The following is a 15,400-nucleotide window of genomic DNA, read 5'->3' as shown; positions in this document are numbered from 1 at the left end:
GGGTGATGAAATAATCTGTACATCAGACCCCCATGACACAGGTTTACCTACATAACAAACCTGCACATGTACCCCTGAACCTAAATGTTTAAAAAGAAAAAACACCAGTGAAAACATTATAAATTTGTAAAAATCAAAAAGGTTACCCTGTAATGTGAAACTATAACATTGATTCATATATTATATGTGCTATTTAAAGATTATACATTCAGGCCAGGCACAGTGGTATACGCCTGTAGTTCCAGCACTTTGGGAGGCCAAGGTGGGAGAATCACCTAAGCCCAGGAAGTTCAGGCTGCAGTGAGCAGTGATTGTGCCACTGCACTACAACCTGGGCAACAGAGCGAGACCTTGTCTCAAAAAAAATGAAAAATAAAAAAATAAATTTCATATATTCAACTCTAAGAAGCTTCTTAAGAAAACAAACCTTTAAGTACAAGTTTCTCAGTGAGGGAAAAAAAAAATTAGTTTCAGAACCTATGTCTGGAAAGTCCACATTGGGGTTATTTTTGTTACACCTTGTTCCTTTGGAGCCATAGGTAATGTGAAGGGCCAGTGAGACCATGGATGCTTATCAGTTTGCAATTTTGATGATCCAATGAAAGGTTTTTGGAAGTATTTGCTCTTTCATTTGTCATTCAAAGCCTACTTTGCCCTATTTTCAGTAGACCCTAATCCTTCTGTCTTTGCCCCAGAATTAAGAAACAGGAATTGTTAAAACCAAATCGGTGGATCCTAATCTAAATTTTTGTAAATATGACTCATGAGGTCTGAGGTGGGACCAGATCTCTGCATGTATATTTCCCAGAGATAACTTCGATGTGTATCCCTGATCTAATCCAACTTTTTCCTTTTGTAAATAGACACAGCAAGCCTTCGAAGGTGAAATGGTATGCCCAAATTCACACAGCCAGTAGGGGATAGAGCTAGACCTGGACCCCGCTCCTCATATTTAACTTTCCTTCCCTAGTACCATTCACTGCATAGGGCTCTATTGGAGTTCTTCCTCTACACAGATGAAAAGAATTGGCTTTGGAGACTGTAAGATCTGATTCAGATCTAGGCTATGGCTGTGTGATCCCAGAGTTTGTTATTGACATCTCTGAGCCTCTTTTTCTTCATCAAAAAAAAAAAAAGGAGGTAATAACATCTACCTTACAAGGTAGACTAGAGGCACATAGTAAGTGCTTAGTAAATGGCAGCTGTGATTATCATAATCACTGTTGTCCTTTTGGTTCTCATTAATTCCCCCTATACCACCTAAACAGAGCATAAGTGTGACTGAAACTAAAATTGCAACTGTTATCTTCCAAGCATCCATCATGCCTTGGAAAGCAGCTTGTACCTCTTGGCCTATCTCAAGATCTCAACCAGCTCCATGTGTACTCCAGGAGTAGGAGCAATAGGAGTGGCTAAGTACTGTGTTAAATGTTTTATATTAAATCTCTATTCCTCACAGCATCCCTGCAAAGTACTTACCCCTGTTGAACAAGTGAGAATTGAAAAGGTTTATTAACATATCCAAGGCCACAGAGCTAGGAGTTAACAGAGCCAGGCTTTGAATCCAGCTCCAACACGAGTTTTGGTTTACCACTTTATGGGTTCTGAGACCCACTGAGCCTTCAGGGTGGGGATACATTTTGGGGAGAAAAGGGATAAAGATGAAAAGGGCATTGAGATAAGGGAACTAGTCATTATTTGGCCCGTCATCTTTTCCAGAAACTCCCGCCAACCTCCCCTTTCCTGATCATGTTATCACTAGCCAGTCGGTGGCACGGCTGGGCTGGGCTGGGCTGGGCTGGGTTGGGCTCGGCTGGGCTGCGCTCGGCTGGGCTCTTCGGCTGAAATCCTTCAGAGCTTTCCTGTTCTAGAGTTTTGCAGGGAGGTGGGAGGAGTGTTTGTATGCTGGGCAGGCTTCCCAGGGGTGATTGTGGAAAGGAAGGGGAGTGATTTTGTAGGGCCCTAAAAAGAAGCCAGGAAGAAAAGAAAAGAAAAAAAAAAAAACCCTGTTTAAAAGAAAACAGATTGACTCAGACATTTATGGGCATTATCTCTAGTCTAGACTTGGAGATAGAAGCCCAGGCCAGGAGTCTAGAAACCTCCATTTTCTTCTTGTGCCTTGGGTCATTAGGAAGGTCAGTTACATAGCAAGAAGTACCAAAACAGCCCAGCCACACATTGTTTAATGTCTTCCTTTTTTTTCACCATTCTTTTCTTCTCTCAAGGGGTACCCAGGCAATAAAAACAAATCCTATTAATGCCTTATGTATGTGCATGGATTTGCTTCCAAACCCTTATCTCATTCACCTCCTAAAAAAACCCTGTGAGACAGACAGGTAGGCCAGGAATTATCCTCTGAAACTTGATAGTTATGAATTAAAGCTCAGAGACCACACATGATCTCACAACTAGTTACTGGCAGAGCTGGAACTGGATTCTTGGTCTCCTGACTCCTGTCCATGCATGAGGTTCCCTCAATGGGAGTAGAACTTCAACCCACTTAGATCTATTCTCACTCCCCCATGCCTGCCCCCAGGTAACCACTAATCTGTTTTCTGTCTCTGTGGATTTGCTTCTTCTAGATATTTCACATAAATGAAATCATATGATCTGTGGTCTTTTACAATTGGCTTCTTTCGCTTAGTATAATATTTTGAAGGTTCGTCAGGATAACCTATATCAGTATTTTATTTCTATGTCTAAATAATATTCCAGTGTGTGGATACATCACATTTTGTTTATCCATTCATCAGGACATTTGGGTTGTTTCCATTTTTTGGCTCTCATGAATAATGCTCATATGGACATTCATGTACAAGTTTTTGGTGTGTGTGTCTTAATTCAATCCTCTCAGCAACCCTCTATGATAAACAACAGGGCAAGTAATCCTAGATAGTAATAGTCCTTTTGTACAGATGAAGCAACTGAGGCCAAGTGATTTGCTCCAGGTCAAATAGCAATCTAAAGGCAGATCTAGGAACAGAGCCAAGTCTCTCCACTACTAGCCTAATAACATTTTTTTCTGTTATATGCACCACATCATGTAGCTTTTGTTCTATGAAATGTTTATAGGTATATTTGAAAAACTTTAATTATAAGGAGTGACCCTGAGGGGTGAAGGAGCCATGAATCACAGCAATACCAGCCCTAGGAATCAGCCTTGTCCAGAATGGAGATGTAGAACGTACTCCACTTACCACAGGCAAGCCATCTGAAGGAAGCAGCTTTCAGTGAGCAAACCAAAACAACACCAAACCCAAAGTGGCTGAAGCTCTTGCCTCCAACTGATGAGGAAAGTGAGGTAGCACCTCCCAGAACCTCATCTATTGGGGCACGGGCAGCTCATCAGAATTAGGGGTTGGAACCATAGAGGAAAGGGTAGCAGGGGTATTGTGCCTTCAGGGTCCAAAACGGGAAAATCTTATTCCAGAAAAGTTGTCTCTGAATTCAGCTTTGTAATTATTTTTCCTGAGATAAATAAGAAAACCTTGTTAGAAGTTTCAGGTTTTATGGTATATATTGGTTTCCTAGGACCGCCATAACAAATTACCACAAACTGGGTAGATTAAAACAGCAAAAATTTACGCTCTCACAGTTCTGGAGGCTAGATATCCAAAATTAAGGCATTGGTGGTATTGGTTCCTTCTGGGTGCTCTAAGGAAAGTCTGTTTCTACCTCTCTTTTAGTTCCTGGTGGCTGCCAGCAGTCCTTGGTATTCCTTGGCTTGTAGATACATCATTTCAGTCTCTACTTTGATCCATATGCCACATGGCATTCTGCCTGTGTGTTTCTCTGTCTCTGTGTCTCTTTCATAAGGATACCAGTTCATTGGATGAGGGCCCACCCTAATCCAGTATAACCTCCTTTTAGCTATGTCTAGAGAGACCCTATTTTCAAATAAGGTCACATTCTGAAGTTCCAGGTAGACGTGAGTTTTGGAAGGACACTAGTCAACCTAGTATAGACACCAATAAATAATCACATAAATTCAGGCAGAGATCTTTTTAAAGTTGCAAGCAGAAGTGGGATTTTGGCAAGGTTTAGTGTCAAAACAGCTTTGAAAGAATTTTTCTAGAGCTACAGACTTTTTTTTTTCTTTTAGAGACAAGGTGTCGCTCTGTCATCTTGGCTGATATGCAGTGGTGTGATCATAGCCCACTGCAACCTCAATCTCTTGGGCTCAAGCAGTCGTCCCATCTCAGTCTCCTTAGTAGCTAGGCCTACAGGCGCACACTATCACACACAGTTAATGTTTTAATTTTTGGTAGAGACTGGTCTCATTGTGTTTCCCAGGCTGGTCTCAAACTCCTGACCTGAAGCAGCCCTCCTGTGTCTGCCTCCCAAAGCATCAGGATTATAGACAGGAGCTACTGCACCAGCCAAGCTATAGACCATTAGATGGAGCTGGCTAGTTTCACTGACATGGTTTTATGCTGGTAGAATAGAAATCCAAGTCTCTGTTGAATGAAGGCCCAATTCATTGTAATTCCTACTTATTCTTATTAACAGGCCATTAAAACCTTTCTGATTGGCCAGGCGCAGTGGCTCAGGCTTGTAATCCCAGAACTCTGGGAGGCTGAAGCGGGCGGATCACGAGGTCAAGAGATCGAGACCATCCTGGCCAACATGGTGAAACTTTGTCTCTACTAAAAATACAAAAATTAGCTGGGCATGGTGGCGCACACCTGTAGTCCCAGCTACTCAGGAGGCTGAGGCAGGAGAATTGCTTGAACTTGGGAAGCGGAGGTTGCAGTGAGCCAAGATCGCGCCACTGCACTCCAGCCTGGTGCCTGGTGACAAAGCGAGACTCTGTCTCAAAAAAAAAAAAAAAAAAACCTCTCTGATTTTGACCACAAGAAACGCACATATTTGAATTTGAGTGCCAGGGAAAATTCTTTCATTCTTTCAGTATAATCAGTAAACAAATACGTATTGAGTATGTACCATGGCTGGGGCTGTTCTAGTACATAAGTGACTAGAAAGTGTTTCATGTACCTATGACATTCAAGGTTTTCTAGACCCTGTGTGTATTTCATTCTTTTCATCCTTATAGCTATCCTATGTTGGTTTGTAAATAAGAAAACTGAGACTCTGAGAGGTGAAGTGACTTCCCTAAGTATGTAACTAAATAGACTGAGTCACAGATAGGACTCCACAGCCTGAGCTCAAGGCAGGGGCTCCTCTTTTATTTAAGGATGATGAGGATGGGTCATTCCTCTTTTATTTATACGCACAACCAAAGCTTTCAACATAGGGGCATGAAGGATGCATTTGATGACAAGACAGGATAAGTAGGTTGTGTAAAAATGGCATTTCTTGTGGGACTAAGGAAACTCAACTTTATTCTGAAGGCAATGAGGAGTCAGTGAATGTTACTGAGGAATAATGATTTCTTATGGTCTGTACTTTCTTTGATCAACATGTATTCATTGAATTACGTCACACCCTGGGCTTAATGCTGAGGATAAAACCATTTCAAAATCTTTGCCATCACTGTGTTTATAGCCTAATGTACAAAGTGGTGAGAGAGAGGTTGGTATTTTCCTGGAATTGCATTTGAGACACAGGGAAGTACAGGTAAGAAACAAATTTGAAGAAATAAATAGGAAAATGGCTTTTGAAAAAGAGGCTGGGTGCAGGGCTTATAACCCTAGCCCTAGCCCTCTAGAAGGCCAAGGTGGGAGGATTCATTAAGGGCAGAAATTTAAGACTAGCCTGGGCAACATAATGAGACCCTGTCTCTACAAAAAAAAAAATTAAAATTAGCCTGGCCTGGTGACGCATGCCTGTAATCCTGGTTATTCAAGGAGGCTAAGGCAAGAAGATTGCTTGAGTCCAGGAGTTCAAGGTTATAGTGAGCTATGATTGTACCATGGCACTCCAGCCTGAGCAGCAGAGTGAGACCATGTCTCTAAAAAAGACAGAGCTTTGTAAGTCATCTGAAGTATAACAGAAGAGTGTTAAGCAGGCCAGTGACATAATGACATGACATGGTTACTGAGAAATGGAAGAGTCCTAGAAAATGCCTAGACTTCTGGCTTGGAGAACTGACTGGCTGGTGATGCTGGACCTCACTGAGAAAGGGAACACAAGAATGATGAAGAGGTCAATTTATATTGTTGAGTTTGGCCCACTTATGGGACATCTGAATGGAGGTGCTCAGCAGGTGGAGGGATATAAAGCATGGAGCCCCAGAGAGAGAACTGAGCTAGAGATGAAGATTTGAGAGCTGTCAGCACTTAGGTGGTAACTCAAGCTGTGAGAGTGGACAGGTTACCCCCTGGAGAATCTCCAGCAGGAGAGACTATAGGAGGGTCTAGAGTGGAGCCCTGAGGAGTGCCTCCATTGAAGGGGCAGGCAAAGGAAGAGGAGTCCAATTAGATAACAGAGAATACAGAATCTCACCAGAGTCCTGTTTTTTTGCAGTTTCCCTGTGTCTTCTTAGGCAGTAGCTTGTATTCTTTCCATGGCCCTGTGGCTGCTCTATCCCATAATGTACACTCTCTCTCCTCCACTGTTAGAGAGTTCGTCTTGCAAATCTAATGGAGTAATGAGCCATCGATTCTGTTAACAAATGTCCAGTTTACTACAAGACCTGTAATGGGAGTTCATTTTGGAGGTCAATACAGCTGTCAGTGGAACAGTTTTTCCCTGGAGGCCCATCAGCTTTTTCTGTTATACAGTGGCAGAAGGTGTCCTGCCCAGCACCAGAAATGCCTGGAGAGTAATTAATACTGTAGAGCATTAATAAGCTGGTGATCCTTCCTAGGGCCATGAGAAGGGTACAGCCTGAAATAGGTCAGATGACAGGGAATAGAAGGTAAACTGTGTCGCCTCTGATATATGTTAAATAACCCTAGAAAATCACCATCACCACCACCAAAATGTTATTCCACCAGCTATCGTACTGCCTAAAATTACATCTTTAAACTTTCATTTATTTTGAACAAGAAGTTTCACTAGTGGAATTTTTGAATGCTGAATGAATGCGTTTGCTTAGTCTGCAGACATGAACTAAGAACCTGCTATGTACCTTGCCTTTATTAGGTAAATGCTGGGACTGTAATGGTAACAACATCACAGTCACTTTTCTCAGAAAGCCATGGGCTAGTCAAGGAAGCATAGTGACCATGGATATAATGGGAGCATGGGCCGAGTGCTGTTGGCACACAGAAGAAGAACCAAGTCCAGGAAGGTTTCAGAGAGAATATGATATCTGTGTAGGGTCTTAAAGTCTGTGTATGAGTTTGCCAGTAGAGTAGAGGTGAAATCCAAGTGGAAGGAACAGCATAAGGCAAAACAAAGAATCATAAAAGAGACTGGTATGTTCAGGGACTGATGATGCTTCCATATGCCTTGTTTATGGGTGGAGAAAAGCAGGAAGTAGGTCAGACTATGAAAAGCCTTGTATGTTATGCTAAGCAATTTGGACTAAGCTTAGAGAACCAGCCAAGTGAATAATGCCCTTGGCTCAGGGTGTAGCCCTATAAGTTATTATCTGTCCTTAGCACCTCACTTTCTAACACAACAGAGCAGAGCTGAAGATAAGAGAGAAAAAGACCAATAAACAGGGAATGGTGGGCGGTGGGGAATGTAGATATCCTTGGAGGTCTTTGGAGGCCAGGCAGGAGCAGCTGGAATCCAGTATTAAGGGACAACTCCAAATACATTTGTGCTTTTATCATTAATGCAGTAAGGCACAGTCCAGAGCCTCAATTAATGAGTCTTCAGTAAGCAGAGACTCTTTTAACAAAGCTAGCCTTACCTTTGTTCCCCCTGTAATTAGATGTTTAAATTTCTTTTTTTTTTTTTTTTATTTCAACTTGTATCTCAGGTGCCAGGGGTACATATGCAAGTGTGTTACATGGGTATATTGTCTAATGCTGAGGTTTGGTCTTCTGTTCATCCTCTCACCCAAATAGTGAACACTCTACCCAATAGGTAGTTTTTCAGGCCTTGTCCCCCTCTCTCCCTCCCTGCTCACGTAGTCCTTAATGTCTTTGTTTCCATCTTATGTCCATGTGCACCCAGTGTTTAGCTCCAACTTACAAGCAAGAACATTAGGGTATTTGGTTTTCTGTTTCTGCATTAATCCACTTAGGATAATAATGTCCAGCTGCATCCATGTTGCTGCAAAAGACATGATCCTTTGATACAGCAGGAGCCACCAAAGAGTGGGAAGGCGGTATAGTACTCATTGCTCTAGAGGCAGACCTTGCCTGAGGGTCAGGGTCACACTGCTAGACTACAGGTAGCCATACTTCCTGGAAGTGGGGCAGATATGGCCCAGATTGTAATAGGAAGTCACCTCTGGGCTACCCCAAAAGCAGTACAGAGGTACAGAGGATCTCTTCTTCAGCCAAGATGGCCAGGAGGCCTCAGCCCTCCTCTGGGAGGGGGGCAAGGGGCAGGTTTGTGAGAGGGGGAGAATGCTACTGCTGGATTATTGCCTCTGCTCTTAATCTTTTTTCTTCCTCTGACAACCCACTTTGGGATAAGGATATATTTCCTTCCTTTTTCATTCACAGAGTATTTCTGCTTTTCACAGACTCCCTGAGAAACATTTCCTCAGCTGGTCATGGCCCCCGCTCTTCTCCAGCTGAACTCAGCAGCTCTAGCCAGCACCTTCTCCGAGAACGCAAATCCTCAGCCCCATCACACTCCAGCCAGCCAACTCTGTTCACGTTTGAACCCACCGTGTCAAACCACGTGCAGCCCACCTTGTCCACCAGTGCGCCTCAGGAGTATCTCTACTTGCACCAGTGCATAAGCCGAAGAGCAGAAAATGCAAGGTAGGAGGCTGCCACAGCCATTAGGTGGATTAGTGACTGCTCACAGGGCCTAGTACTTTGCAGTCCTTGCCTTTTTAATTCTAAAGACAAGAAAGCAAAACAGTGTCTCTTTTCAGGTAAACAAACGCATCTATGACGTGTCTATAATTTTTTGCTTCTGTAGCCTTCATATTTTATTGGTGTCATCTGTGTTGCTACACAGTGATAACTGGGTTCCAGAGAAGCCTCCTATTATCAAAAATTATGCCATAAAAAATTGGGTTTGATTTGGAGGCAGGGGCGAAGGCATTAGGGGATAGAGTTTCGGAATTGCAAAAAAACAATCAGTTTACTTGTTGGCCTTAAAAGTATAGCTATGAAACCATAACATTGTTGAACAAATCTATACCTCACTTTTGCTCCATCAACTTATACATGAAGAGCTGAATCCTAAAAAGTTAGAGTGAGTTAGCCAAAGTCACTGAACTAGTTAGTGGCAAAGCTGAAAATAGTACCTGATTCTCCCGAATCAGTGACCAGAAATAGACAGTGTGGTATAATGAAAAGCATGTTACAGGTTTTCGAGTCAGTCAGATATGGGTTCAGATTCAGGTTCTGCCACTTTCTTTGAGATCTTGGGCTAATTATTTAGCCAAATTTACCTTCAATATTCTTATCTTCACAATGGTAATAACTAATTCAAAGACTTATTAATGAGTGTAAAATAATAAAACATACATAAAATAGTAGTAGAGAGTAAGTACATTTTACCTGTTCTTCTTATGCCCCATCCCCTTCTACTACATATATAATTGCCTGGGAGCAGAGACTGTGAGGTCTTAAAATAATAGTTCTAGTGAAAGGCAAAATACTTAGCAGTAGTGGGTTGTAGAGTTTAACGGCATGTGAAACACCTAAAGGTCTTGTTGAAATGCTCACTCTGATTCAGTAAGCCCGGCCTAGGTCCTGGGATCCTGCCTTTCTGATAAACTCCAGATGATACCAGTGCAGCTTGTCTACAGATGACACTTTAAGTATTAGCTTTATATAGTATTAACAATTATACCACCAACACTCCAGTGATCCTACTGAAGCATCAGAGAACATGGAAACATCTCGCTTGAATGAGCAGTTAGGGCCCACTCTCTGCACCCCTGCCTCCTTTGTGAAACGTCTATCAATCTTCCTACCTGGAATTCATTTTTTCTCTGAATCACCACAGCAGTTTTTTATTCTCTCTTACACAGCATTTGGAACTTTCTGCCTTATAGTATGGATTTTTATATTAATATATTACTATTATTTGAAGACGGGGCCCGCAATAGGTGCATAATAAATATTGGAACAAATCCGTGTTGTAGAGGGATAACCTAGTAGAAGAGGTAGAACTTTCTGCAGCTGGGGCGGTCACATTGTTGTAGGCTTTTGACCAAGCTCTGATTTTCTCTGTTGTTGTTTTCACTTGTGCGGATAAGGGAATGAAAGGGCAATGAGCAGGATCTCAGGGAGATTTTTGGAGAAAATAAGCCCACACAGTGTTTGTAGAATTCCAAGGGAAGTTGGAGGGTAGGAAGGAAGCTTTCCTAAATCCAGAAAGACTATATATTTTCTAGTAGTAATGGAGTAGCTTGCATCATGTAAATGTACTGTAATAATTACAAACTCTGGACAAAATATTAAAAAATATTTTGAAGGGCTTAAAGAGCAATTAAAAAAATCAGGAAGAAACTGGAAGAGATCTGACTCTTAAAAGAAGTAAAATTGAGATTACATCGCTTTTCCTATGATGTTCCAATAACATATCCAGAATATTCAGTATACAATGAGAAAATGCTAGACATATGAAGGAACCATATACATTAACTCATAGTTGAGAGAAATTGGTATCTAGAAACAGATCAAAATAAACCCAGGTTTTAGACCCAGCCTACAAAGACTTTAAAATAATTGTGTCCATTTTTTAATCTATGGGGGGGTAATAGATATAACAGATGAAGAGATGGTCGATTTTAGGATGGATATAGAAACTCTGAAAAAGAACTGGGGAGTTCCAGTTCCACTATGGTGGCAGAAGCCACCACAGGCTTTCCGTCCCACTGATTACAACTAGAAACTCGGGACAAAAATCCAAAGTGCAATACCCAAAGACTCTGAAAAATAAATAAAAGGAGATAGATTGTAAAGGGGAGAAAAACTTGTAGAGAAGTGACTACACAGAGGTGAACTTTTTGTCTCTCATGCATTTGCCTCCAAGTTGGGCTCCATCACAAAGTAGCACAGTGGAGCAAATGGCTAAAATACCATAAAAAACCCATCTTTCTGGATAGCGGAACCCCATGGGGGATGGAAGGAGTAAGTATCCCAGAATGAAGAGAGCTGGAGAAGGGATCTTCTAACTCTGGGAATGAAACTATATGAATCTTAGGATCACCTTGGGCTACATATGTGTGGGACAGACCCAAAGGAGTGCAATGAAGGCTATGTGAACTGAATGAAGATTTTAACTACCATACACAGGAAGAGAGACAGAACTTGCAGTCTGAACCTAACCAGGTTGATTTCCTATAAAAATATCACTTCTCCATGGGATTATAACAGAACCCAGCATCTAACACACCATAATGTTCATAGCATTCAGGATCTATAATCCAAAATATCTCAGCATGCTAAAAACCAGAAAAATATAACCCATTCTCAATGGAAGTCACAGATACCAACCTCAAAATAACCCAGATGTTGTAATTACCAGACACAGATTTCAAAGTTCCTATTAAAACAACATTCCATGTAATAAAGGAAAACACTAGTTGAAACTAGTGGAATGAAGAAAATCCTCTGCCAACCTAGAAGTCTGTGTTCTGCAAAAGTATCCTTCAGGAATGAAAACAAAATTAAGACATTTTCAGATAAAGGAAAAATAAGAGCATTTGCAAGAGATCTGCTTTTAAAAACTGATAAGAAATTTCCTCAGGCTGAAGCAAGATGGTACTAGAAGGAAACTTGGATTTTCAGGAATGAAGGAAGAACAATAGAAATAGTAAATACCTGTGTAACTATGAAAGATTATTTTTCCCTTTTAACTTCTTTAAAATATGTGTAAGTGTTAAAAGCAAAAATCAAACAATGTCTAGTGAGGTTTTCACCTGATTTTCTTACTCTTTAGAATGAAGAGCTCTCTTTGCCATTTCTTGCCCTGTGAGTGGCCTGGTGAGAAATTTTCCCAGCTTTCATTTATCTGGAAATTTCTTTATTTCACCTTCAGTTTTGAGAGAGATTTTGCTGGGTATAGAATTCCAGAAAACAGTTCTATTTTCTTTCAGCATTTAAAGGATACCATTCTAGTCTTCTGACCTTCATTGTTTCTGATGAGAGATCAGCAGGTATTACTTTTCTTTCTCATTTGTAAGTGAACATGCATGCTCTTTTTTTTTTGGAGACGGGGTCTCGCTCTGTCACCCAGACTGAAGTGCAGTGGTGCAGTCTTGGCTTACTGCAACCTTTGCATCCCGGGTCAAGCGATTCTCCTGCCTCAGCCTCCCAAGTAGCTAGGACTACAAGGGCGTACCACCACACCCAGCTAATTTTTGTATTTGTCATAGAGACGGGGTTTCACTATGTTGGCCAGGCTGGTCTTGAACTCCTGACCTCAGGTGATCCATCTGCCTCAGCCTCCCAAAGTGCTGGGATTACAGGTGTGACCACCATGCCCGGCCAGCAGTTATTTTAATTTTTATTCTTCTATATGTATTTTCCTCCCTCTGAATGATTTTTTCTTTTAAAAAAATTTGTAGTAAATATGTAACACAAATATATCATCTTAACCATTTTTAAGTGCACAATTCAGTAAAGTACATTCATATTGTTATATAATCAATCTCCAGAAATCTTTTCATCTTACAAAACTGACCTTCTAACCAATAAACAACTCTCCTATTTCCCCTTTCTTCAGGCCCTGAAAACCACCATTCTACTTTCTGTCTCCACGAGTCTGACTTCTCTAGATGCCTCATATATGTGGAATCATGCTATATTTTTTTTTTTGAGCCATCTATCTGTTGGTGGCCACTTAGATTGATTCCTTATCTTGCCTATTGTGACTAGAGATGCATTAAACATGGGGGTGGAAATATCTCTTCAACATACTGATTTCTTTTCCTTCAGATATATACCCAATAATGGGATTGTTGGATCATAAGGTAGTTCTATTGTTTTGTTTTGGTTTTTTGAGGAACTTTCATAATGTTTTCCATAATGACTGTACTAATTTACATTCCCACCAGCAGTATACAAGAGTTCCCTTTCTCCACATCCTCACCAGCATGTTAGTTTTCTTTTTGAAAATAGTCATCCCAACTAGGGTGAGATGATATCTCATTGTGGTTTTGATTACATTTCCCTGATGATTAGTGATGGTGAGCTTTTTTTTTTTTAAAATATACATGTTGACTGTTTTTCTGTCTTCATTTGAGTGATATCTTTTTTCAGCTAATTTTCCTTAATTGGGTCATTTGGGGGTTTTTTTGCTGTTGAGTTGTTTGAGTTCCTTGTATATTCTGGGTATCAACCTTTCTTTAGATGAATAGCTTGCAAATATTTTCTCCCATTCAGTAGGTTGTCTCTTCACTCTGTTGTTTCCCTTTGCTGTGCAGAAGATTTTTAGTTTAATATAGTCCCATTTGTCTTTTTTTTTTCCTTTGAGACGGAGTCTCCCTCTGTCACCCAGGCTGGAGTGCAGTGGTACAGTCTTGGCTCACTGCAACCTGTGCCTCCCAGGGTCAAGTAATTCTCCTAGTTCAGCCTCTTGAGCATCTGGGACCACAGGCATGTATCACTATACCTGGCCAATTTTTGTATGTTTAATAGTGACAGAGTTTTACCACGTTGGCCAGCCTGGTCTCGAACTCCTGACCTCAAGTAATCCATCCATGTTGACCTCCTAAAGTGTTGGATTACAGATGTGAGCTACCACACCCAGCCATTTGTCTATTTTTTGACTGTGCTTTTGAGGTCTTAGCTGGGCCCTTTTTTGTTTTTGATGGGAGATTTTTGTTGCAAATTCCATCTCACTACTCATGATTAGTCTCTTCAGGTTTTCCATTTCTTTTTGGTTCAATCTTGGTAAGTTGTGTTTGTCCAGGAATTTATCCATTTCTGTTAAGTTTTCTAATTTGTTGGTGTAGAGTTTTTCATAATCATCTTTAATGATCCTTTGCATTTCTGTGCTATCAGTTATAATGTCTCCTTTTTCTTTTTTCTTTTATTTGTTTTGAGACAGAGTCTCACTGTGTCACCCAGGCTGGAGTGCAGCTACATGATCTCGACTCAACTGCAACCTCTGCCTCCTGGGCTCAAGCGATTCTTGTGCCGAGTAGCTTGGATTACAGGCATGTGCCACCACGCCTGTAATATTTGTATTTTTAGTAGAAATTGGGTTTCACCATGTTGGTCAGGCCGGTCTCGAATTCCTGACCTCAAGTGACCCACTTGCCTCAGCCTCCCAAAGTGCTGAGATTACAGGCGTGAGCCACCATGCCCATCCTCATTTTTCTTTTTCTTTTTTTGAGACTGGATGTCACTCTTTCACCCATGCTGGAGAGTGCAGTGGTGCGATCTCAGCTCACTGCAACCTCCACCTCCTGGGTTCAAGTGATTTTCATGCCTCAGCCTCCCGAGTAGCTGCGATTACAGGCGTGTGCCACCACGCCCGATGGAGTTTCACCATGTTGGCCAAGCTGGTCTTGAACTCCTGACCTCAAGTGATCATCTACCTGCTTTAGCCTCCCAAAGTGCTGGGATTACAGGCATGAGCCACTGCCCCCAGTCTCATTTTTTATTTGTTTACATCTTTTTCCTTTTTTTTTTCTTGGCTAGTCTAGCTACTGGTTTGTTGATTTTTTTTTTTTTTAATTCTTTGAGAAAATTAACTTCATTTTGTTGATCTTTTGTATTTTTTGTCTCAATTTTATTTCTGCTCTGATCTTTTTTTCCCCACCCTTTTACCAATTTTGGGTTTGGTTTTTGTTTTTCTGTTTGCCTAAGATGCATCATTAGGTTGTGTATTTGAAAATTTTTTACTTTTTTGATATTAGCATTTATTGCCATAAACTTCCCTCTTAATAATGCTTTTGCTGTATCCCATAGGTTTTGGTATGTTGTGTTTCTATTTTGATTTGTTTCAAGACATTTCTAAATTTCATTCTTAATCTCTTCATTGACCCATTAATCATTCAAGGGCATGTTGTTTAATTTTCCATATATTTGTACAATTTTGAAACTTCCTCTTGTTATTGGTTTCTAGTTTTATTCCATTGTGGTCAGAAAAGATGCTTGATGTGACATCATTTCTTTTAAAATCTCTTGAGACTTGTATGTGGCCTAACATGTGGTCTGTCCTATAGAATGTTACATGTGCTTATGAGAAGAATTATACTCTGCAGCTGTTGGATGAAATATTCTGTTGGGTCCATGTGGTCTAAAGTGCAATTTAAATCTGATGTTTCCCTGTTGATTTTTCATCTAGGTGGTCTCTCTATGCTGAGAGTGAGGTGTTGAAGTCTCCAACTATGATTATATTAGAGTCTGTCTCTCCCTGTCAGTCTTAATGGTGTTTCATAAATCTTGCAGGTTTT

At 40.9% G+C, this 15,400-nt stretch overlaps 1 protein-coding gene across 3 annotated transcripts in view; it reads left to right on the top strand.

The window, feature by feature from the left end:
* The window catches only part of GAB2 (GRB2 associated binding protein 2), a 214,712-nt gene that overhangs the window by 172,974 nt on the left and 26,338 nt on the right, over window positions 1–15,400 (top strand). For all 3 annotated transcript variants that reach the window (XM_012469578.2, XM_021671824.2, XM_012469580.2), the window contains one exon: window positions 8,549–8,792. In XM_012469578.2, coding sequence (XP_012325001.1) covers window positions 8,549–8,792 — 244 coding nt within the window. The remainder of the gene's footprint in view (window positions 1–8,548; window positions 8,793–15,400) is intronic.

The sequence above is a fragment of the Aotus nancymaae genome, unplaced genomic scaffold (assembly GCF_030222135.1).
Source record: "Aotus nancymaae isolate 86718 unplaced genomic scaffold, 86718_ANA_hifiasm-v0.15.2.pri h1tg000059l, whole genome shotgun sequence".
Taxonomy (NCBI): Eukaryota; Metazoa; Chordata; class Mammalia; order Primates; family Aotidae; genus Aotus; species Aotus nancymaae.
This window is presented reverse-complemented; position numbering and strand designations above follow the sequence as displayed.